Source organism: Micropterus salmoides, unplaced genomic scaffold, assembly GCF_014851395.1.
Source record: "Micropterus salmoides isolate LMB-PRFRI ecotype aquatic unplaced genomic scaffold, ASM1485139v1 Ms_hic_scaffold_17, whole genome shotgun sequence".
Taxonomy (NCBI): Eukaryota; Metazoa; Chordata; class Actinopteri; order Centrarchiformes; family Centrarchidae; genus Micropterus; species Micropterus salmoides.
The window spans coordinates 25,636,828-25,662,813 of record NW_024040817.1 but is presented as its reverse complement, the minus strand read 5'-3'; the positions used below and the strand labels follow the sequence as shown (position 1 = coordinate 25,662,813).

General features: G+C 40.9%; 1 protein-coding gene across 4 annotated transcripts in view; it reads left to right on the top strand.

The window, feature by feature from the left end:
- adcy2b (adenylate cyclase 2b (brain)) overlaps positions 1-25,986 on the top strand; it is a 45,605-nt gene that overhangs the window by 1,672 nt on the left and 17,947 nt on the right. For 3 of the 4 annotated variants that reach the window (XR_005445096.1, XM_038725093.1, XM_038725094.1), the window contains exons 2-9: positions 8,572-8,769; positions 14,308-14,469; positions 15,395-15,544; positions 18,520-18,668; positions 20,103-20,214; positions 21,162-21,289; positions 22,800-22,958; positions 24,118-24,250. Coding sequence is in view for 3 of the 4 variants with exons in the window: in XM_038725093.1 (XP_038581021.1) it covers positions 8,572-8,769; positions 14,308-14,469; positions 15,395-15,544; positions 18,520-18,668; positions 20,103-20,214; positions 21,162-21,289; positions 22,800-22,958; positions 24,118-24,250 (1,191 nt within the window). In the remaining variant the exon portion in view is untranslated. The remainder of the gene's footprint in view (positions 1-8,571; positions 8,770-14,307; positions 14,470-15,394; positions 15,545-18,519; positions 18,669-20,102; positions 20,215-21,161; positions 21,290-22,799; positions 22,959-24,117; positions 24,251-25,986) is intronic. The other variant, XM_038725095.1, reaches the window with a different exon arrangement.

Genomic DNA, 25,986 nt, shown 5'->3' with positions numbered 1-25,986 from the left:
TCTCCACTTTCTCTGGTATGAGCGATAACCAGAGTTGCAGTCATAGAGCAAGACCAGAGTTAACTTTATTTCTATAATGAACTTTATCGATAAAAAAATTACATTTCAGGTCCAGTGTTTCAGAATAAAGGCCGGGGGCGCATTACAGAAAGTTCCTATCTTAAGTCTTAAGTTAAGCTAGGAAGAGTCTAAGATCAATTTGGTGTTACAGAAGCAAATCCTAACTAACTTTAGGAATCCTATCTTATCTTACTTCATCTTATCTTATCTCAGGTTAGGAGATCCTAAATACTCAATCCAACATCGGTTATCAACTTTTATGTCTGTTACCTAGCAACCGATGCCTCTTTACTCATCTCGCCGAGCTAAACAGCTTTCAGTCGCTGTTTTTTGGTATTTTTTTTAATGAAACATACACATTGTTGAACTTCAAGTCAGATGAACTAGAGGTGTTTGTAACTTGTGTCGAGAAAACCAGAACCTCCAAATAACGCTTAACTCGGGAGAGAGAGTGGGCTAAAATAGCAGACACAGTCTCTGCCACATATCCGGCATCCAGCAGAGCGCTGATGTTGTAGAAAATAAGTCCATTTATAAGTGATATGAAGACACAGGCAACTGTTGTGTCCAAAGAGCAGATGAAAACACTGGTGGCTCCTCCTGTGCTCCCTCACTGACCCCGGCAGAAGGCTACTCTTCTCGGGAAAGCTAGGCTATAATAATGACGGTAAAAAAAAATAGGCTAAAAGGCCTAATAGCCTAATTATAAAGGCTGCTGGCTAACGTCATCATGTTTTTTATGTATTTCTTGAATTTAACGATCTCCTCCTATCAAAGACTTAGGATCCTTTTGTTAGGCTACATCAAGCCTTTACATTATGTTACATAATGAGACATTATCTAGCGTTACATCGGCTACAGCCTTTATACTAACGAGTGTTTTGACATCAAACACATCGGTGGACTCAATCAAGTTCCGCCTGTTGACATTTTGTTAAAGCAATTAAAGAACAACCATGTGGATTAAATGAGTTAGCAAACACTACCTGGTCGAAAAGTAAAAGTTAGGACAGCTTAACAGTTCTCCTAAAGTTAGGAGAGTTTATGTAAGATTTTACGAAGTTAGGATGCTTCTGTAATACACTTTTGTTATCTAAAGTTAGGAAAGGAATATTGACTTAGGAACTGTTAATCTGTAATGGACTTTTTCCTAAATTAGTTCTTGTGCCTTATTACCATGGTTACCAAGCAGTTAGGATAGGGCCTGCCGGTTGGGAAGGTTGTTTTTAATGTGGAATGCTGCATATTTTATTACAGCTCCACAAAAGATTCTGCGTTGATACATCAGTGTCAGGTAGAGGCCTTCTTGTCAGGATCACAGAAGAGTGTTAGAATAAAGGGAAAGTTTTGGTTTCGGCACGAGACTGAATGAGTCAGGGAGGCCCATGTACATATATATATATGTGACAACAAAAGAGGCCATGAAGCGGCACTTCAGATTACAACGCTGGGTTTGCAGAGTGGATCAACAACGGGATGAGAGTTTAGTTCACAGCTGTGTGGGTGTTGGTGCTTTTGTCAAGTGAAAAGTGTTGTTTTGGCCACAAACACTCAACCACAAACACAAGCTATTGTCTCTCAAGTGCTGCTTTTGTGTTTTTATGAAATAGCTGTACAAAAGGATGCCCACTCATTGCTGTGTTGTTGTTTCGAAATGATTGTTTTGCTGCTATATGTCCAGGACAATCTGTAGACTTTATGCTTTTCTCTCTGTGTGCGTCACGTGCTTTCCAAGTAGCGCCTGGAGGCCAAGGGCAAAACTCAGTCAGACACTGGGCTGGACCAACTGGGTTGGAGAGGTAGATAGAACCCACGCATGTCATGTGTTGTGTTCACTGTTGCTCGCTGACATGTAAACCAACATAAAGCAGGACGATATCAGGGAACTTCCAGTGTGTTTGGGAGTCGGTTTAACAATAAATATTAAGCCGAGGTCATTTTTTTACCTTTTGGAGGCAGTAGATAACTGGTCATTACAAATACAGAGGGGGACAGTTTTCCATTTTACATTTATTGGGAGCAACGTGACACCCCAATCCCCGCTGCAATGATGCACTTGCTTTAGGCTGTCACAGAAGGCATGTTACATTCAATAAAACTCCATAACGAGGCCGTTCCCAGGAGAACCTCCAGCTAAATTGATCCCTTTACTTCTGTTTAAGACAAATCAATAGATGTTATTACCCCTGACCGGTCGATTTAATCCTCCAGGTTCTCCTCTTTTTCTGAGTACGCCCTGACCCATTCTACAGCAACTTATGTGTTCAAAGGTTAAATTATTCCCATCACTCACAATGTCAATTGAAGTCTTTTTTTTTTTTTTTTTCAATTTGTTCCTATTACATGACAGACAGACCTGTCTTTACTTATGGAGCGGTTGTTCAGTGAGGCATGTATATTTATTACTGCTGGACAAAGAAGAATGGCAGGAATAAATAGAGGTTAGGTTTGGAGCTAGGGGGGTCAGGCGGCGGAGGGAGGGGAGGATGTTGTTGTAAGTATTCTGGCTTTATCAGTGAGCTAGCAGAAACCCAACCAAAGCAACGCTAATGCTCCTAAAATTACTGAACACACTTATCTTTCTCCTCAGATCAGGGCTGGAGTAGATGAATGTGGTGTTCTCCACATAGACTCCTCCACCCATACTGTGTGTTTATATATACATGTGTACGCTTACATCATTTTGTGATTCTGTGTGTGTGAGTGTTGTTTGGGTGTGTTTGTCTGAGGAAGTCTCTCATTTCCTTCTTAGGCTTATCTGCAATTTTTTGAGAAAATAATTCTTCTTGTTCTTTCTTGATGCCTTGAAGTTGTATTTATTGGAATGTGTGTAGGTATTTGTGTGTGTGTGTGTGTGTGTGTGTGTGTGTGCGTGCGTGCGTGCGTGCGTGCGTGCGTGCGTGCGTGCGTGCGTGCGTGCGTGTGTGTGTGTGCATTTGCATGCCCAAATGTGTGTGAGTCTATACAGAAGCAGCAATTACATGGCAGTATGTTAACCTACTGACAGTTTAATAGAGCTCAACATTAAATCTCGTAATGGAACACTGGAAATCTATGAACTGGCCATAAAAGCTTATTGACATCATTGATTACATTTGTATCATTCACTTTAACCTTCATTTCAGTTCATGTTTTTGTCAGTTTATCATTTATCACATTTTTAGTCTTTGTATTTTAAGAATTTGTTGATAATATATTAATAGCATCTGCAAACACTGATTTCGCTCCACCTCGTTGGTAGTTTGATAGACACGGGACAGTGAGAGCAGGAAGTTTTTGTAATGATGGATCACCAATCTGTTACTTCGGGGCTGGAAGGTGAATGAATGAGGTGAAGTAGATGCTGTGACATCACTGACTGAGGTGTGGTCAGAGCTGTAACACCACAAAGCACTTGCACACATGTTTTACATGCAGATACAGGACTTCATGCATAAATTTTGTGTTCAGCCTGAAAATAAATAGGTTTTCCACAATCCCATTTTCATAATTTAATTTTAATTGTCAATGTCATTAAATTTTTAGATACATCAGTAATTTGCTGGTTCTTTTCACACAAAATTCCAGCTATTTTACATCCTGGGTAATAGATTTTTTTAGTGAAAGACCATGTTTTGGGTTAAAGTAAGCACTCCGTTAAGGTTAGGGGACTTTTGTTACTGTAATACACAGCTGGGAAAGGTTAGGGAACAATCATGGTAAAAATGCAAAGTGGGCTGTCGGTTGGAAATGGGACGATCAGCAGTCTCCTGTGTTAAAGTCTTAGGTTCTTTGTTGGCTCTGTCCACCCCGACCTCCTCCCTACGCAGGCATTGTATAATATCAGACTTTCTCCATTCTTCCTGTCATAATTACTATGGCTGCTATAGACGGGTTTCTGTGCAACGTTATCACAGACATGCGCGCGCAACCAGAAAGCAGCACTCTGTCTTTGTGTATCAGTTTATACCGCATATCTAGCTGCAGTGTTACTCAGAAATTGTAATGAGTTACTTTTTACTTATTACTCATTTAAAAAGTAACAATATAACTTTACTTATTACTGGGTATTCAAAGTAAATAGTCAAGTTACTCGTTAAGTTACAGTTACTTTCAACCACTGCACCCCAACCTTAAAAGTGACGGAAAACCTGTTCGGCAGCACAGTTTAAAAATTAATCCACTTTACTGGAACAGTAATTAACCTGAGGACTCAACAACCAGCCGAACTGAAAACACTGCAGCCTCTCAGACCAGAGGATGCTGCATCGTATAGGCTATACAGGTCCATCCCGACATTTTAGCTGATCGTGTATTCATAACTCATAACTATCATTTTTATGAAGCATTAGGTTTTTTAACGGCACTGTCTGACTAACTTTACTGTTTTGCTCATGTATTTATAAGAGAAGTCTTCAGCGCTTTAAAAAAAATCTGCTAAATGGCATTACTCAGTGTACCACAGTACAGCTCTGGAAGGAACGCCTCTCTCCCTTGTTCTTCCATTACCCTTTTGGCTAGCAGCTGACTTGAACAACATTACGTCCGGCTTCGCTTACCTGCAGCGTGGTCGCGTATATTATATCAATATTCAAATTAAACACAAACAAACAGATCCAACTCCAAGATCCAAGAATTTACAAACTATGTGTAATCTAAAGTCTTCTGACCGACTACTAAAGCGCTTTTGCCCCCTGACTGCGCACGCATCCAGTAGTGTTCGTATACAAGAAACCTGTCTATAGGACTTTGTAATTTGGATGTAATCATATGTTGTTTTCAACAAAAAAAGTTGTAAAAAAGTTTCAGTTTGGTTAGGTTTAGGCAACAAAACTACTTGGTTAGGTTCAGGAAAAGATCATGGTTTGGGTTAAGTACCACAAGAAATGTCAGTCACGTAAGTCACACGTCGTAAGTCTCCTAAAGTCAACTTTGACTTTATTTCACACAGGACCTCTCAAACCTCAGTCTCCTAAGTGAAAGTCCTGTGTTTGACACATCCATCCACCCTGTCCACTTTCTAACTCAGACTTTCTCGCTATTTATACTAGGTCACCTGACCTCCTCCTTTGCTACCGTCATAGGACCACAAGAGGTTGCGGACTGACAATAACTGTAAATGTTGGTCGTAATAAGCTGCAGCACAGTCGACCTATACGGCCGTTTTTCTGGGTGATGACAGGCTGGTTGTTTACTGTCCCTTTAAGGTTGCAAGATGATTTTAAAGATGATTTTCCATGTGAGTTACACTTTGGATCTTTAAGCAGTGCAGTTGCCCTTATGATTTTAACCTTCCTTGGATAACTATGACCTGGATGAAATCTTCACAGACATGAGTGATTGTTGTATTATTTTATGCTGATTAGCCCTTTAAGCCTTCAAGCTAACGTTAAGATTTCCCTGGAATTCTTACTATTGATAGAATACCAACTTCCTCAGTTATAATTTCACAAGTGCCCAAATCACCATTTTCCTTCACATGTATGTTATGTATTATTTGGCCGGTGGGAATCTTTGCTTGTATGATGAGTTTCAAACTGGTTCGATCCAGTCATCAGCGCCGGCCCACTGCTGTGCCCTCTGGCATCTTTTTGTGGGATTATGAAATGACCGTTTATTCCCCTAGTACTGATGAAGCCCTCCCCTGGGGTGCTGTGATGAATGGATGTAAGATCACGCAGCTGAAGTAACAAAATCTCTCAAGAGCTATTAAATCAAAAATAATACCAATACATACTCAGTGTTAATAAAATTGAAATGTGTTGGGTGTGGATCCACCAGAACACAATTTACTCACCTGTCAGGGCTGAAACTGTCCAAAGGATATTCATAAACGTTGGAAGTCAGAACAGAATTTTCATTTCATGACAGCAGGGCCTCTCTGAAAGCTGTTATATCCCAAAAATTTGGGGCAAAAATCTTTGACCTGTTTTAGCGGAGTGTGTTAACGTTCCTCACTGCGAATTGAGCACTTGAGGAAAGGTTGGGTGATTATTGATGGTTTTCATAACCAAGCTGGGAGCACATTGACAAAATCTGACAAAGAGCGCTGCTTCATCAGGCAGGAGAAAATATTAAACGGGCACCAAAACATTGGGAAGTGATTACGCGATCACAATTTTTCATCCCACAAGCCTCTGTACCACCACTCCCCTTCTCCTCACTTTCTGACATGATGTATTTGGTGTGTTTGTGTCATTTCACTGCTGAATAATTAGATTACTGCATCTCATTCTGCTGCTGCTGCTGCTGCTGCTGATGCTGCTGCTGCTGCTGCTATGTGTCCCTGGTCCCCATTTTTGCTCCCAGTATAATAGCTGGATAAGCCAGACTGGGCTAAAAAAGGAAATAATTGTTCTGGGTGACAATGCAGTATATTATTGCAGGCAGACACTCCCTCTCTCTGCGCCATGTCGAGGGAAATGGCTTTAAATGGCTTCAGAAGGGTTTTAACAGGATTAGATGGCCTACAATCAGAAATGTGCACAGTACAGATGCTTCTTTTTTTTTCTTACCACAAAGTGGAGAGAGCGGCTTGCTCCCTCGCTAACCTGTCCTGTGCATGGTTATGTGTGAGCATATACTTTGTGCAAAATGTGTTTTGATGCCAAAGGAAGGGTCTTTGTCACTGATGTCCACTCAGGTATCCCTCTGGTGTTTTGAGTTTGCTTGGCTTACATCCTCATTGGGATTCAATCTGCACTCCAGGCTGGATGTATAGCTCGCGTGGCGTCAGCAGCTAGATCCCGTGAGATCCCTTCGCCAGACTCTGACTCATGCTACCTCTGCTACATCGTGCTGCTGCACTAATACACAGCAAAATGCTCTCTCCCTGCGTGTGCTCTGGCCAAACAGATTCTGCTATTCTCAAAAAAAAAGCAGCTCGAAGTCAATAAACTGTCAAATCAGCCACAAATTCAAGGTTGAGTCTGTGGCGTCTTTTCCTTCTATTACATAAAAGCTGCTCAGGGAATTACATGTTAAAAGAATCAAACACATTTCTGCGCCCACTCTGATGTTCATTTTACTGTAAAATTTGCTACATCTAATGAACTCTCACAGTGGCTTGCTAATTTAACATTTACAGCTGCTGGACCTGTCAGCGCTCTCATAACTTCGGAATAACTTCAAATAGTTTATGTGGGTGTCGGGTTAGGAACAACTCTGTGAAAGTGAGCTTAGTGTGTGGAAGCTCTCAATCCTCTCTTTCAGCAAATAACAGTGGTTTTGCTGCTGTTCCGTCATTTCCACAGCCTGAAGAGGGCAAAACAATGTACAGAGTAGTTTATCCTTACCCTGATCACATTTGTGTGAGCATGTTTTTGGGGCGTATTTGTGTGTGATGGGATTTTTGCATATGAAAGCATTTCTCAGTCAAAATCAGAAGAGGCACCTTCATCACAGAATGTACAATTAGAAATATGCTTAGGACACACGCACATGCAGAGGTCATGGACAGGTTAGAGGGATAGAAGTGCTCTCAGGTTGAAGACACTAAGAGGAACTGAAATACGCTGCAGTCTTCTTCTGTTAACACCAATAATTTATCACAAAGATTAATCTTACTTTCCTGAATCTTACCAGATAACTGCCCGAACGTTGGTTCATGCTGTCTCCGCACTGAGAACAATTTAATTCACCCATTAACCATCCATCCTACCGTGAACGTTTGGTGAGAATATTAGTGTAGTGACTGTGAGAATGATTGAAATACGCTTTTTTTCTTTAAGGACTCGTTTTCTTTTCTGATGTGAAGTCATTTTTTCTTGAAACTACTGTGATTCTGACAGTTATGTGAGCTCACTTGCACTTGATTTTAGAAGTTTCACAAAGCAGATTGTGACACCAAGATATGAGAAAATACTTGAAAAAAGCTGAACTGCCTTCGGACTTGTTAGGATGGACAGTTTTTGCGTACATCCTCCTTAACTGGAAACCTGACATGAAAGAGAGAGGAAGAAGCTTTAGAGTAAGTTAGTAAGGTTTATTTAACATACCGCCTTTCACGGAGCAAGGTCACAAAGTGCTTCACACCAGTAAAATAAGGATGAGGAGGTGGGTGAGGGAGGTCTGGTCAAAGAGAGAAATAGTGTGTGTATGTGTGTGTGTGTGTGTGCTGACAGCTTTTAAACGCTGACTTTGACAGTGTGAGTGCAGAAGTGATGCTGTAGCACATTCCCTGGGCTTAGACTGTCTGTCTGCCAATTTGTGGTCCGTCTGTTTTTGTGTGTGTGTCCCTTGTTGGACCTTTCGTACTATGAGGATTGGATGTCCTCACTAGGACACAAAAATGGGAGTCTGTTTTGCTATTTTGACCCTGTCTGTTAGGTTTAAGGTTAAAGGAAAGCTTTGGCTTAAACTGATTTATAATCAGTATTTAGAACTCGTTCATGTTTCTTTGATTGTCTTTCTTTTGTCCTCCTTGCTAACATGCTCCACCAAACCTGAAACAGTTTAAACCAGTAAATGCCCCTCTCTCTCACTCTCTCTCTCTCTCTCTCTCTCTCTCTCTCTCTCTCTCTCTCTCTCCAGAATACAGAGGACCACTTGACGTTCTTGATCACGGTTCCCGCTGCTCTCTTCCTATTCCTGTCCATCTTCATCCTTGTCTGCATTGAGTCGGTCTTCAAGCGGATGCTCCGCCTCTTCTCTCTCCTTATTTGGGCCTGTCTGGTCACCATGGGTTACCTGTTCATGTTCTCAGGAGGGATCCTTAGCCCCTGGGACCAGGTAGATATATCTGTGTGTTTGTTTTATGTGTGTATCTGGATTTGTCTAAAGGAACACGCCCTCTTCTTGCACAGCACATGTGCAGTTACACCGATAATGGTGGATTTACCATCGAAAGTCTTAGTCATTTTTGAGACAATGTGTCCTTGATTTCAGGCAGAGGGAGACAAAAGCAGGAATCTCATTTCCAGCTGGCGGCTGAAATGACAACTGTGGCTAGGTAGATAATTTAGCTAATGTTAGCTTAATGAGTCGGTGGAAAACACTGTCCCCGGCTGACTTTTTAATGTTTCCATCTGACTCTTTTTGAAATGAGAATGTAAAGGGGTCTTAAATATTCAGTTGATGCTTCCTACATGGCATCATGATATGAGAAAAGATTTGGCATCCTCATCAGTTAATGATCCAGGTAGGAGACATGGAAATAAAGAAACAACATTGTGCCTTGTGAGCCCTTCTATTACGAATATGATGAAGGAGAAATGGAAGCTGTTATTTCATTCCAACATAACCCTGTTTGGATGGTTATCTTACATATCTGGACAAGCAAGACAGAGGATTGATTTATGATTGTGTTATGTATTATTAGATTTTAAAATAAATAAAGTCACCATCTAAACTCTCTAAACGTATGGAGTACTGCTTTACCACAGCTCCATAGACATTGTTTCAGCATGTGGTAAATCAAAAGCTTGACAGGCCTGCCATGTCTAGTCTCGGATGCTAAGCTATGACTGGACAATCACTGTTTGGAGTAAGGGTTTATCAGCAATGGGTAATGCAGTGGTTAAGAAAAACGTTCTTAAAACCCTGGAGCAGAGTGGAACAACAATTCACCAATCAAAGTACATGCAAGGAAAAATAACAAACCAACCAAATTTCTGTACCTGCAAAAACCACAAAAACAGCACTTATTCATGAGGACTGGGGACTCTCAAGAGACAGATTAAAACAAGAATGGTCCAAATGGCTCCAACTCTCTCTGCCCGGTTCTTTCTAATTTGAAGCAAACATAATACATAATACATGACTAAGAATAATCAACCCTTATAATTAGAGTCTGGCTTTTGACACATGCATGTGTTTTCATGTGTTCTTGTGACATATGAGTTTTTTTATACTTGTGTCTGTCAGTCAAAGATTAGCCTCTGTGTGTGTGTGTGTGTGTGTGTGTGTGTGTGTGTGTGTGTGTGTGTGTGTGTGTGTGTGTGTGTGTGTATGTAAGCGCATAATTAATTCCATGCCCGACAAGTGATAATGAGACCTGATGAGAGCTGGAGGTGAGCAGATCAGCAGACAGACACATTAGTTTTCATTGCCAGACTCCTTCTCTCTCTGTCTCAGAAATCCTATTTTCTCATGCTACCGTCCTGTCTCTCCCTATTCATCAAATCCTATTTTTCTCTCCCCAGCTTCTCCACCTGCCCCCTCCTTTCCAGTTAAGACCCCCCTTTACCCACCCCACCGTGTCCAAATTTCCTCTCCCCCTTCTTTCCCCCCTTCGCGCTATCCCTCCCTCCTCTGGGGTGGAGATATTTTTATCATCAGCCACCTGTGAGAGCATAATCATTCTGCATTATTAATCACTCTATTCTGCTCCCATGACTCTTATACTCCTATCTATCTATCTATCTATCTATCTATCTATCTATCTATCTATCTAGCTAGCTATTTATCTATCTATCTATCTATCTATCTATCTATCTCTCTGTTTTTCTGTCTCTCTGTGACATTTGTTCATGAGAAAAAAAGAGAAAGAAAGAAATAAAGACTGAAAGGAACTTGTCGGGGTGTAGAAATCCATAGAAAAGAGAACAGCTGGAATTTTAGCCCGCTCTCAGTGGGTCGGATTGATTGCGATTACTGAGAGAACAGCGTGTCTGATGGAGCACACGGAGCTAATAACAGTGAAGGTCTGAAAAATAGAGGAGAGAGATAGAAATTGTGTTCTGCTCGGTCTTACGCTTTCAACCCCTCTGCAACCACCCCAAACAGGCTTGCCTGCTCACCCTCTTTCTGCACACTCACAACAAAAATATCTTGTCCACATACAGGACAACCCGTGTCTGCCACCATCTAGCTGCATTACTCCGTTAGTCCGGGCTTTATTCAATTCTTCTGAAGGCCACAGCTCTTTCCAGAAGGCCGATTGAACCTGGTTGCCACACCTGGTGCCCCGGAATCAAGACACAGTCACATTGAACTGTGTGTGTGTGTGTGTGTGTGTGTGTGTGTGCGCGTGTGTGAGGCGAGGGTGCTCGCATCCAAAAATGGTGCTGAGCTCATAAATGCTAAAGTGGGCAAAGAGCAAAACGTTTTTGATGGGGGTGTTCAAGCGTGCGTTTGCTTTTGTCAGAAATTCAGAGGAGGAGGGGTTGTGCGTTCAGAACAAGAAGGAGAAAAAAAAGGTAATCGAAGAAGTCAAAGTGAGATGATGGCTCCAGCCCCCATCTGGAGGTGTTTGAGGGTGTATTAGGATGCAGGCCGGAGTGCTGTGGAGATGGAGTGTTTTCTGGCTGCCTGCGAGGCAGACAGAGGCAGGTGACGCACCTGAAATTGGATTGCCATTCTCAATTCCCGCAGCCACCCAAACAGACCGCACGTCACACGTCCTCTGTTTTTTCGTTTTTTGGGGGGGGATTTCGGGGTTAGGAGTTGAAGGTTATGGCAAAATTTACAGGACCTTCAAAACACCACATCTGCTCCGACGTCACCATCCTTCACTATGTTGGTTCCCCTGGCAACAGAAAGTCTAAGCCTACGCAAAACACCTCTGTCTGTGTTCTCTGTGTTCAGATCTTCTTTTAGAAGGAATTCGGTCAACCAAACAATCACTCATATCCAGTGTTCTCCTCGTGTTTTTGCTTCCTACAACACTACATGTCAGTGATAGGAGTTCTTCTTTGATCTTTGTATACCTGCCACTGCAAATAATGTTTGCAATGTTGACATCAGAAACACATAGCAGGTCTAACACTTGCTCAAAGTGTTGCACTTAAAAATGTAAGCCAAAAGTATTTTAATTAACATTTTTTAATTGGATATGTATAATAACATCACACATCAGGGTCCAGGTCCAAGCAAAGTTGTTTATTAGCAAATCTGATTCACCCCAAGCTGTCACTGTCAGTAGATTCCTGTTTGCAGAGTCCCTAAACCTCAAAGGCACAGCAGATAAACAGACAGGCAGGAAGGTCAAACTGCATCGGGTGTCCCAGTTAACACTGTGACCCTATCGTGCTGGTCGCCACCACAGCCAACACAACAGGAAGGGGTGGACTGACAGCAGGGGAAGTGGACAGGGACAAAGCAGAAGGTTAAGGCACAAGGTATTAATGAACAGCGCTGTAGGAAACACACATATGCGCAACACACAGGATCGTGCAGACACACACACGTACACACAAGGTCACAGTAAGAGGCTTTGATAGAAACCTGGAAAGAGAGGACTGATCACAGTACACGAGCAGGAAAAGCCGTCTAAATAATTTCCACAGTAAAGTTCTACTCCGTCTTGTTCTTATTCCCATATGGAAGGAAATATTTGAGCAGTCCAGTCATTGTGTCATACCTCTGATGAGTTGTATTTTGTTTTCAAAGCAGCTCATCACAGGATTTAGTTGTTTGTAATGCTGAGTGAGCGGCCCACTCATGTCTAATAATTTATCTTAAGATCACCACTTTATCATTGGACCTTTTTGTGAAGAAGAGTGGGCAGCTCACTTAACTCGCATACTTGTATTCTGTATCTAGACAAAAAGCAGACAAAGAGGGAAGATACATAAATCTCTTCTTGTGATCTATATTTAGGCATTGCTTTGGTCATTTTTGGTACTTTTGCAGCACCTGTATGACCATGCATCAGCCCAGAATTGATGGACCCATAGTGCTGGTGTATGTTTTTTGCCTGCATGTTTCTTTCAAACCGTGTTTACTTTATTTACAGTTTTTCTCAGTCACTTTGGTGCATTTCTCAGATCAGAATTGAAATTCTCAAAACTAACTTTTCAACCTCCACATCATCTCGTCACTTGTGCACATCATAAAAGCACTTTCTCATTGTTTTGAACAAATTGCAAATGACTTGACACACTGATGCAAATGATTATGAACAATTGTCTGCTGTTTCCTACATTATCAATTGCTTATGTCCTGCTGATCACAATGAATTATACCAGTCTCTGTTGAACAATCTTACCCCCTAAAACATCTAGGCATAAGTTCATTGCATTTGTCACTACATGCAAAATGGTTGAACACGTTATCAAAAATCAAAGTTAAAATACTTTATTCATATCCTTTGCCTACAAGTATATACTGTAGCTAAACGAAATGTTGTTTCTTAAGGTCCATAAACAAAGTAAGAATAGACCACAACAACATCACAATAGCAACACTCATACCAATACTCAATACCAGTAAACAGTAACAATACACAGTGAGCAGTAATATATATGTGTGTATATATATAACGAATGTTGTTTTCCACTGAGAACAGGATAATTAATTTTCTAGTGATCACGAGATAACAAACCATAGCTGTATACAGGGGCTGGCAGGTGCAATTACCAGTGTCACTGGTTAGTTCAGTTGGTAGAGCACAGGGCTCAGTTTAATTAGTTTGATTCCTGTTCTTGTTGACTTTCTTTTTCTTCTTTTGTGTGTATTATCCTCTTCAGCAAATTTGTTATGAAGAGATTGAGGGGAATCCAATCACACATTTCCCGACAGCTATTTCAAAGGTTCCGAAAGTCGTCAGGAAATGTGTAACGTTACATGGATTCCCCTGAATGAGAAGGAATTTCCTCTGCCTGGGAATGATAGGGAAATGAAAAGTCCATAGGTTGATGGATGTGGACCAAGAACACACGGAGTCCAGCACGTGCTTTACAGTAATGTGAGCATGTGAAACAGTCTTTGTTGAACAGGATTATGAAAAATATAAACGAAAAATTTAGTCTTCAGTGAGAATTGAGCACACAACCATAAACCTATAAGTCCTATGCTCTACCAAGTGAGCTAACCAATGATACAACAAATCACACTATAATTACCATTATGGTTATCTCGAAATCACGAGAAAATGATGAGTAAAAAAAGGGCAGCCTTGTGCATTTTCAATCATTGTCATCAAAATCTTAGCCAAAATGTACATCAGAAAATACTTACAGAGTACACTGTTATATTGACAAGATGGCTAAACATTTTGACTTGCTTGTTCATAAACAAGACACAAGGACTTGTCGTTCTGATGGCACTGACAAGTTCAATTAGAGATAGACTAAGGATTTTGAGCAAGTTATGGGCTTTTGCAGGTAAACCACTGTGTTGTGCCGTTTGTACTACCTGTTTAGAGAAATGCACTTACTGTTTTGGAAATGTTAAGGATGAATCGAGGAATGCACCAAAGCGACTGAGAAAAACTGTAATACCCTTTAAGAAATTTAGAAGTTATCATAAAGTATTCCGAAATATTGAGAGCTTTGAACAGATCTGGTTTATTTTAGACAAATTCGGGACTTTTTAATCTGTTTCCAGGTGTCCTTCTTCCTGTTCATCGTGTTTGTCGTCTACACCATGCTGCCTTTCTCCATGAGAGGGGCCATTATCGCCAGCGCCATCACCTGCTTCTCGCACACTGTCACCCTCAGCATCTGTCTGGCCTCCACCGTCACAGAACTGGAACCTCTAGTCTGGCAGGTAAAACAGATGATTGTTCATGTTGAACCCCAAACCTTTGAACATGCAGGTCAATACGGGACTGTTGAAATCTACAATGTACGCGACTTCCTCCTTCTGTGACATATGTAGCCCAGATGACTCTGCTGCGAGCTTCCCGTTTTGGTTTTCTGAAGGCCTAAATGATCTCTTCACTGCACTATTAGCTGTGGCACAGGGGTTAGTTTCTGAAACTGAAATTGATAAGGCTGTTCCATGCGCAATTAAACATGATGAGGTATAACATTTTAATAAGGTCTGGGTTGTAAAGCAGTGAGCCCATCCTGTATCATCGTGGCACAGCGCATTCAGCAAAGCCTCCAGAGTCAAATTAACTGCTTTTAATGTACTCGGGCAACAGCTCTTAAAACAATGGCTCTGACTGAACATACTCTTGACACAGTACATTACATTTATCTGACACTTTTATCCAAAGCGACTTACAATACAGAGGTACAGAGGTGGCATGCCTCTGGAGCAACTAGGGGTTAAGTGTCTTGCTCAGGGACACAATAGTCGATGTCTCACAGTTGGAACAAAGAAAGTCTCTCCACAAAGCAGAAAGCTTATAGCGCTTCTATCAATACAGCAAACAACACAGACCAATAATGGGAAAAAAAGAACAATAAAACACGCTCAGAGACACTCATTGCCCTTGGATACAGCACCAGTGACAACCTATTGATATGCAAGGCTGCATTTTAAAGCGCTTGACGTTGACATAGTGGTGGAAAAGCACAGTCGAAGAGTGTGCTCTGGCTTGGTTTTACAAGGTAATAATGTAGGCTTAAGTGGAAGGAGGTACATAGTGGGGAATTTACACGTACTGTACGTGCGTCAACTCCTAACATTTATTTTAATGCCTTATTCTTTGTGTGTATATGTGTGCATTTGGTGTATGTGGCAGATTTTAGCTAATGTGATCATCTTCACCTGTGGTAACCTGGCCGGAGCCTACCACAAACATCTAATGGACCTGGCTCTCAAACAGACCTACCAAGACACCTGTAACTGCATCAAGTCCCCCATTAAACTAGAGTTTGAGAAGCACCAACAGGTACACAACACACACACACACACACACACACACACACACAGATTTGAAAATAACGTGTGATTAAACTCTCAATGTCATTTACTGTCACCAGATTGCTGAGGATGCTACTGACACATGAACTTGCTTTTAAAGCTGTTACTGTTTTACTAAAAATATTTCAATTTAAGACTACAAAATGTAAAAAGTAACAAACTATTAACTTACATCTATACTAGACATTAGCTTATGAATTTCAAATGTCAGATCAAAATTTATTTTACTTCCAATACAAACCTGCAAAACTAACGACATTTCCATCAGGCTCAGATTTGTGTTTAGTGCTAGGTAACAAATGCTAGCATGCTAACAAGCCACACTAATATGGTGAACATGGGAAACATTATTCCTGCTAAGCTTCAGAAAAGAGCTGCTAGCTGGCTGTAGACGCTTCTGTTACTTGTCTCTCTCAGGGCCACACATACTGGATAAGAGCCCAAATGAAATTCAAACTTATTCTGTTTTATTGCCAAAATATTTCACTTCTCAGTTTTGTTGGGGATGGGGAGCTCATAAGTCAGACATGTCTAAAGAGGCATTATGCAGTGACATTTGCTTGACATTAGCTTCTTTGCCCTGACATTAGCCATTCTCTCTGACCAGGGAAATGATGCATAAAATTACACATTAATAACTGGTGGTTCTTTTAGTAGGGATTAGCTATCATTATTATTTACTTTGGAATTGTAAAATTTATAAATACGTCATTTATATTTTCATTAATATACGTTTACTTAAACTAAACAATTTTAATGTAGAAATATTACAATTACATGCAAATACATTTAAAATTGATTATTATTCAAGTTAGTTATGACAGATTGTGTGTCATTTATTCTACAGGTTGGCAGAATATTCTATGTGTGTGTTTGTGTGTGCACAACGTGTGGACATGACATGTATTACTCATGTTATGAAGACATAAATTTGTCACATTGTTGGGACTTGCCATCCTTTTGGGGACAAAACGCAAGTCCCAACCTAAATCATTGCGTTTTAGCGTAAAGACTTGGTTTAAGCTAAGGGCAAGGTTAGGTTTAGATTAAGGTTAGGTGAAGAAAGGATCGGACTACATCCCAAGATGTAGCGTAAGGGTGAGGCAAGTAGCGGTTATGGGTAGGGTTTGGGTAAGTATCCAGGAAAGGAATGTAAGTCAATGTAATGTCCTCTGAAGTGATGGAAACACAACTCTCTGTGTGTGTGTGTGTAGGGATCCACGCAAATGGCAGTGCATAACTAAACAATGCCAAATCTCATTCAGATCACTTTAGTTCATTACTCAAACACATGATTAATAAAGCCACATCTCTTGAGGCTATTATAACCCCTCTGCACGCTCACAGTAGAGTGTTCATATTGCTTCAGTGCTGCATAAGTAAATAAGTGCGGGTGGTGTGGTGTGAGTTTCTATTTATAGTGCCCCCGCCCCCCAACCCCTCTCTCTACTTAATTTGCTGCTGTGTTTTAGGAAATGAGCCTGTGGTGTGTGAACAATGTAATGACCCTCTCTGCTGTTAGCCGCATTTATGAGTCACACCCCCTCAGGCAACTATTCACTCGCTCTAATATACACACACAGACCCACACAGATGCCCAAACACTCACGCACGCACACGCATACCAAAATCACCAACAACCCACCATCCGGTGTGTATGGTGCTAAATTAAAGCAAAAAGCCACAGCTCACATGATTACACAACGGCTATGGGTGATAGATCTTGCATTTCTTGTTCTGGGTTATCTGACCGTATTGAACCATGTCATGTTTAAGATATTTCCAGCTGAAACTTCAAGTTCTAGGGGAACTTGACATACACTGATTAGTCAGTTAGTTCATTAAGTTCATTAAGTTTCACATGTACAATCACAGGCAATGATTGACAGAACTTGTTTCATTGCTTTCCTCTGCCGGGTTTGCATATTTGAAAATGAAGAAAATGTCTTTGCCTCAATCGCTCTTCACTATTTGACTTTAGCTTCCTGTGCTCAGTGCTGAAAAAATAGCCCCAAGGAACCATCATTAGGGAGGAAAAATCTATTAAGGAGGTTAAATATTGTGGAAGACAATTGCTATATTTATATGCAGTATATTAGAGAAGTGAACAGAGCAGAATATAACTGATCTTTTCTCTTCAGTTATGGGTTATTATATTCTGGTCTATCCGGTTAATCAAATAGAACAGAATAACCTGGTTATATGCAACTCCAATAACATCTTACATAGCACTATGGCTTCACCCAAATAAACATTTTCATAGTCGACTGGTAGCTATTCAAGTTCACTAGTCATCGAATGTTTATAATTTTAATTTAATTAAAAAACCAATATATTTTTTGGGGGCTTCAGGAAATGGTTTGAGTCCCAGGGCATATGAAGGATGTTATAAGTAACATTGTTAACACTGTGCTACATTACAGAGAAATACAAAACCATAATTATGAGCCTTTAAAATATACATTTTACAAGCAAGCCGCATGATAATTGATGATTCTGAATGTGTAGGAACAAAAAATCCTGTATTAGTGGTTCAACAAATAGCTTAGATATGTAATAGCACTTTTTAATTTATGGAGAATTCTGACCCATATAGTATCTCAGAGAGCTAATTATCCTGTGGTAGGATCAGTTTAGCAATGTTATTCTATCACTGTGACTGTATGTTAACGTGTAAATCCAAATATTCATTCATTCTCCTTATCTTGTCAACAAGGCAACATAGTGAACTATGTTGCCTTGTTACAAGGAAGGTTAAAATCAAGGGTTTTGCCTCTCATCTCTCATCGCCTCAAAACATCTTTAAGTATGTTCTTCTGAAACCTCTTGGATGAGAAGCGAAACGTCCTCACAGACCTCATTGTTTAGTCTTTTTTTCATTACATTGTTTGACTCTGCCTCCTCTGAGCTTTCAACCCTACCTTCTGCTCTCTCTGTCATCAGGAGCGTTTACTGTTGTCACTACTGCCGGCTCACATAGCCAGGGTGATGAAAGCCGAGATCATCCAGAGGCTGCAGGGACCCAACTTTGGCCGAACTGAGAGCACCAACAACTTCCACAATCTCTATGTGCAGCGGCACACCAATGTCAGGTGAGATTCCTTCTTTTTTATCTGTGCCACCACATAATAATGGTTATTATTTTCTGTTCTCATCTCAGCGCTACATTGCTGCTATAGCATTCTGTCCTCCACCTCGTGCCCCGTCATCCCTCGTCTTCTTTTGTCCTCCCTTCTCTACCTGCTTTCACTTTTGGATTGCTCCTCATTGCATCCTCTACTTTCTTGCTGGATTCTCTACCTCCCATCTTCTTATTCCTTTTCATTGCCATGGCCAAATTCAATTCAGAGATAATCCACCTCCGTTGCACTGAGGTCACTTTGCCAAATGAAGAGGAGCCTATGTCCTCTGTTCTAGATGACATCCTCCTCTATATTGTGGAGGTTCAAAGAAACAAATCCAGGCTAACCATAAGAGCCTCTTCATAGAATATCCTCGAAAATCCTGTTTTCTTTCATGCTGGAGCTTGACAGGAGAAACAGTATGTCCCTATTAAGCAGGACTCAGGTGTGAGTGTGTGTTTGTGTGTGCTCATGTTAATCTGTCTATTATCCTTCCATAATAACAAACTCTCACATGTTCTGGCTGTGAAGAGGGCAATCTCTCCAGAACAAAGCGCAAACACCCAAGGACAGGTGTCATTGTGATTCTGCTTTTACTAGACAGTTAGTAGAGAGCCAAACACCAGCTACTGCCTCCACTAACCTGTCAGACCAGCTGTAATAATTGGTTATTGGTGTTGAGAGACAGGTTATATTGTGTGGTTTTATGTGCACTGAAATATCATTCATTCTCTTTGGGAAATAGCACAGATACATCTAGAGGTTTTGCACACTTGTCACATTCATGAGGAGCTGGAGACATAATGTATGTAAGTGCCCCAAGTTCCCTTTTTTCACATTTAGCAAATAAACTGGCTGTTGCCATATTTTTCAGTGTTGAGAAATGTAGCAATTTGGCAACACTCATGCTTCTTTTTTGTGCATTTTAATTAAATTTTTAAATATCTAATGTAAATGTGAAATATTTTTAGAAAAGGAAGTGCACACTACCAACAATTAGGTGCATTGTCCAGATAAAATAGCGAAAATTTGGATATAAAATCCAGCATAAAAAATGTATTGCATTATTTCTTTTTACTGCATTGGAAACCTGAGCAGCAACACATTTGTTTCTTCAATTAGACCTCTTAGATTTGTCAAGTATGAATCCAAAGGCTTCTTCTGCGGTAAACTGTTTTCTCAGTTGCCTCCAATATTGTCAGTACCATAGTAAAGGTGCTCAAGAACTGCGTACAAGTTAATTTAAAGCAATTGCATCACGTGCAACAACTATGGAAGTGCTTCATATTACTGCTACTTATAAAATGAAGCCCAAGGATGGAAAAACATTATGCCTCTTGTCATACAGCACAACAGGAAACTAGATATGCAATGTTATTTGATGTTTCTTGTTGTGTTCTGCAGCATTCTGTATGCCGACATTGTGGGCTTCACCAGGCTGGCCAGTGACTGCTCCCCAGGGGAACTTGTGCATATGCTGAATGAACTCTTTGGCAAGTTTGACCAGATTGCAAAGGTAACTCAAGACAAGACTTTTCATACACAGAATTTATACTTTGTGCTGCAGATGTTAACAGTCCCAGCTTTTCCAGTCCAGGGATTCTCTCCGGAAAAATTATTTCACAACAGTCCTCTATGAATGAGAGGTGTTGATTTAACTGTAATTTATGGAGCTGTATTTTGTTTGTTTGTTTTGGCTTGTATTAGATTCCGTTATACTGTTCTGTGTGGTGTTTATGCTCCTTCCTATACAGTATGTGAACGAGGTAGACAAAATATAGGAAACATAAATTTAAGATTTAAAATCATGTTTTTTTGTTCACAAATATAATACATCGGCTAATGTTACCTGAAGTCTAAATCAGTTGACTTAATTGCAGTAGTGTGGACAAATTGGCTAATAACAAAAGAACCAAGAAGAGAGAACGGAGTCTGTGTTGTGCTGTCAATCAGATGAAGCGCAGGCGTGAAATAAGTGTTTTCTCTGTCCTGCGGCCAGTTTCGGCCTTCGTACTGTACCTTCCCAGAGCGCCGTGTGTGTTAACAGCCACAGGTTGTAGCAGCGTGGGCTGGTCAGAGTGCATCTCACGGTCTCACTGAGACTCTGTTCGGGTATAAACAGTTGAGTCTGGCTCGCTCAGCTTTGCGTCCGGCAGCGCTGTCTTCCTGCCTGATGAAAGCTGCTGTTATATAAACCCGATCCAACGATGAGCTGTTACACATCCCACATGTGGAATAAGAGCTAATGTGTTATGTGTGTGGGCGTATGATTTTGGGCTTGATGGCTGTGACTGTGTGTGTGTGTGTGAGGGTTGTGTGGAGGTGAGAAAGAGAAGCGGCCTTTAATAAATGAAATGGTTAAGTGTTACAAAAGATATGTAACGTTTTGGACAGATTCTACATACACCTCTTTCTGTTTCAAGTAATCCCCATTTGCCTCCTCTTTAACTCTCTCTACTTAAGGAAAACGAGTGTATGCGCATCAAGATTCTGGGAGATTGTTACTACTGTGTTTCTGGTCTGCCTGAGTCGCTTCCTCACCACGCCAGGAACTGCGTGAAGATGGGCTTGGATATGTGTGAGGCCATCAAGTAAAATACCAGATCTCTCTTTCTCCTCTTTCTCTCTCGCTCACACAAACGGAAACACAAACACAAACAAACACACGCCTGTCAAACAGATTGAGCAGAAGGAATGCCAGCTCTGTTTGAACTCCAGAGTAAACACAATGTGAATTCAATATGATAAGCCTCCCAACTGAACAAATCAAAATTTCAAGCAAATGAAAGAAGCACCCCTTTCAGCTTCCCCCTCTGCTCTCTGTGTTTCACTCATGCATGAACACACACATTAGTTTTATAAACCAACATGTTTGCTTGCCGGCACTGACCTTTAATCACAATCAGATTAAAGTTGCCATTTGGTATCGTCCACCTCTGACACAATGAAGCAGAGTCTGTATTTCAGTGCTGGTATGGAGGATTTTCTACCCTGACAAGGATTCAATTCTGGAGGAAGCACTGAATCATTTTGACATATGTCACAAAGTTCAATACTGGTTACTGGCAGCATTGGCAATAGCAATGAGAGACAATATTATACACACTTTTAAAAAAAAAACATTTTGGTGAATATGCTTGATTAGGCAAGAAATTGTTCCCGCATGTAACTCCCCATAAAACCTTACACATTTTTTTGTGTACAGATTAAATAAAAATTTATTTAAAAATTGTAAAGGGACCAACTTGAATCTTGCATCTTAAAGAGGTATATGCTTTTTGGCTTTTTCCCTCTCCTTTATTGAGTTATGTATCTTTTTCGTGCATGTAATAGGTTTGCAAAGTGAAAAAGCCCAAAGTCCAGCCCAAAGGGAGTTCCCATCTCCCAAACACTAGCTACCCTCCAGGCAGTCAATGGACATAAAGTTGTTACTGTGATGTAGAGACAGAGCTCAGTTAAAACTTTATGGATGAAAGATACTTTTGTTACAGATTAATAACTCACCACTCTGAAACTGTTGCTCCAGCCAAACCAACATGTATAGCTGAAACAAAGCCCTGTTTGCGTCTCACTGACCCGCCCTTCTCTGCTTCTGATTGGCTATTACCGGCTTTTCGCTGACCCCTGACCTTCTCTGCTTTTGATTGGTAGTCCTTAACTAGGAACTGCACATGTGCAACTCCCAACAAAGATCATATAGAGACAAGATGTATCACTCCATAGCTAAAACAAAGTGTTAAACAAAGGGGGAAAAGAGGAGCTGCAGCAATGTGCCGTATGAAAAAAATATGGTGTTTTTTGAAAATTAAACCATGTAAACCTGTTCTGGTACAACCCCTAAATAGGATTTTGAACCTGAAAATGAGCATAATACCACCTCTTTAAGGCATTTATCCTGAGGTGTGTTTTTGAGATCAAGGCAAGCTGTTTCCTCCTTCTTCCAGTCTTTATGCTAAGTTAAGCTAACCACGTCCCAACTTCCGACTTCTACTTTGCAACTGATAATAATCTCCTCATCTCGTGAAAAAAAGTGAATAACCACATTTTCCAAAATGGTGGAACTACCCCTTTAAAGACGAATTCTTCTGTTACTCTCCACAGGAAGGTCCGAGATGCAACCGGAGTCGATATCAACATGCGTGTTGGTGTTCATTCTGGGAATGTCCTGTGTGGTGTCATTGGCCTCCGGAAGTGGCAGTATGATGTGTGGTCACATGATGTAACATTGGCCAATCACATGGAGGCAGGAGGTGTGCCAGGGTAAGATATAACCAGTACTTCAAAGAATGTTTCACTTGATCTCACTGCTATTTGAAGTGCCGCTTTGCAAGTCCTTGTACTTCTTGTGTGTTTGGCAAAGTAGAAGCATGTACCTGCAAGGGTGCCAATTTTAGATTGTAAGCCAGAGACGAAGCTGTGCGCTGGGATTTGACTAACGCTTACTGCTCTCTCAGTGATTAACGTTGAGTCGCACTTTAGCAAGTCTGTTAATTCCCATCTGCTCCACTGCAGCTCCATGTGGCCTAAAGTAGAAGTGACTGAATCCCAATGGCCAACAGTGCCATAGCATCATCATCTTGTGTTTCAGTGGAGAGTTAGTCTCTCAAGGAGGCTTAAAAGAATAACACTCAATACTGGCTTTTTTGCTCTTTTCATTTTAGGGGTGTGGAAATGGTTAGATGTATCAGTAATCAGCATGGGATATCATAGATCAGCCAGCCAAACCTAGGACAAATATTCATATCAGTATCAGTGTTCTGAAATCAATGCTGTCTGAACCCCAGTAATCCACCCCCTTGTTCCCTCAGCTGTAGATGTGTGTTGCAGCAGCACCAAGAAAAAGCACAATCACCACTCAGCTGAAAATATGTACATATGAGTCTTCTGTATTAATAACTTGGCTCATTAGTTACTTGTTTTGTATCAGGAAATGCACACGTTCAGAGACTCACATGGAACATGGAATAATTATGCCTGTCTACCCTGTTATAAACATTGTAGTCAATTATAACCACCTCATTTCACCAATCAGTTCTACATGTGTTACGCGGCCATTAGGTCTGCCGTCGTCCTTGCACTGTAACAAGCATGGGGAAATTGGCAGGTGGTTATGTGTATGCTCCATTGAAAATAGCTCTCCAGTGGCACCACGTTGTCTCACTGAGCTGCTAATGGTTTGTCTCCTCTCATGCCTGCTGAAAGGTATCTGTAAAATATGCCCGATGAAATAACACATTCCCATCCACATGCCTCTCTGTTAGCAAGGGTAACAAGCAAACCTGAAAAAAGGAGAATCGCAGGTTAGAGTTGTTATTAAGGTAGAAAGAAAAATAACATATTTTCATAGAGCTGTTAATGAAACAGTGACGCAAGCTCTTAACCTCTCATTGTCCCTTATACTTTCCTCTCTCTTCTCTAGGAGGGTCCACATCTCTTCGGTGACGTTGGAGCATTTAAAGGGCTCATATAAGGTGGAGCCTGGAAACGGACAGAGCCGAGACTCCTACCTGAAAGAACATGGAGTGGTCACCTTCCTGGTCATCAACCCCAAGGTCAGATACAGATAATATTTCTTAGATTACTCAGTTTTTAGGCATGCTAGCGGTGTTGCTATATGAATGGCAGTAGGTTTGTTTGTCAGGCCACCACTTACCGATCCAGACTGAAATATCTCAGCAGCTATTTGATGGATTGACATTTTGTACAGATATTGGTGGTCCCCAGATGATGAAGCCCGCTGACTGGTGATCCCCTGAATTTTCATCTATCGTCAGTTAGACATTTGTTGTTTTGAGTGAAATCAAGTTTTCACAAAAAAAATCCCACTCTTCATCCTGCCAAGAGCATAGTAGGCAAACAGTTTTGACAGTGTCAAGTATAGTAAAATAATATTAGTGTGTAGTGAACCAATGACAGTATGTTATCAAGTGAACAACATCTCAGCAAGGGTTCAGTCAAGCGTCCTTTTCGCTGCTTGAGGCATAATGCTGCTCCTCCTGCCTAAGCAGGACATAAAGGCTGGTTAAAGACGTTTAAGAGATCTTCCTCTTCTGTGAACTTTCTGCAGAGAACATCTCTATATAGAATATGTTGTTGGCAAACAGTCTCTGCTGTTTTTGGCTTGGCAAACGAAAAACCGTGCTTAACAGTCCTCTGCCTCCCTAATCCCTCCGTAACTTGGCTAAGATGCACCCACCCCCTTATATATCTGCAGTGAGACCTTCCTTTTTTCTCCTTCAGGCATCCTCTGTTCACTATGTGCTAGCTTCATAGGCCTCAGGGTTCTCAGTGGCATCTCTCTTTTCAAGAATTTAGGCCTTTATGCTTTCCAGTGCATCTGTTTCCTCTTCTCATTTTCCTCTTCTGATTCCTCTCCAAAGAGTTTGACCAGTGTTTGGTAGCTTTCCCTAAAGTCATCACTTTAAACACTCTCCCAGTTCTCAGAGTGAAGATTCCCGGATTCTCACCAGTGTCTGTTTGAGGTTTTGCAAGAAAAACCAACACATTGGTGGAAACAATGCTTTTTTTATCACGCAGGAGTGTCAGATGTTTAGTGTATTCAAACAAAAGAATCCACTAAGCCCCCACCCCTTCCTGTGGCCTCTGTTTCTTGCATTGCGGGCCAAAGAAAATAGTCTTAAGATGGAGGACACCAAATGCGCGAAAATAACCGATCTGTTTGCTACTGGGGCTGCAGTAGCAAATATCAGCTGCATTACACGACGTAGTGGAAGCACAGGCACAGGCAGGATCGAGAGCTATGGCCACTGCCAGGCAGAGGAGGAGGCATGTGACAGAGAAGCAGTGACAGGGCCGAGAGAGAGAGAGAGCAGGAGACATGGGGACATGTACCCACCACTTTTTGAGATGGCAGATGTTCTCCCCATCACTTTTTAAAAAGCATTTTTTTTAAAATGTTCTAAAATAGAACTTGCATGAAGAAATGTTGCTATAAGAAAGGTTTATTGGCACTTTAAGAAAACCTGCAATGCATTGTAAATATAGAAGAAATTTGCGTTGTCCAAAAAAAGTAACTTAAGTTAAAAACTGATTACTGCATTATATTCTATTATATTTTTATATGCTGATTTGTCATCGGCCACCTGAATTTTGTGTTTCCCTTTATTTAAATAAAGACATTTTCACCATAAATTGGTGCAGAAAATGTCTCCAGAATGGAGGAAATTAAGTGTTTAATTCTCTAAATTTTCTGGGAGAGAAACCACCAGACCCCTCCCCCCCCCCAATCATATATTTCATCAATAAATGTGATGCCCGTGGGTAGGGT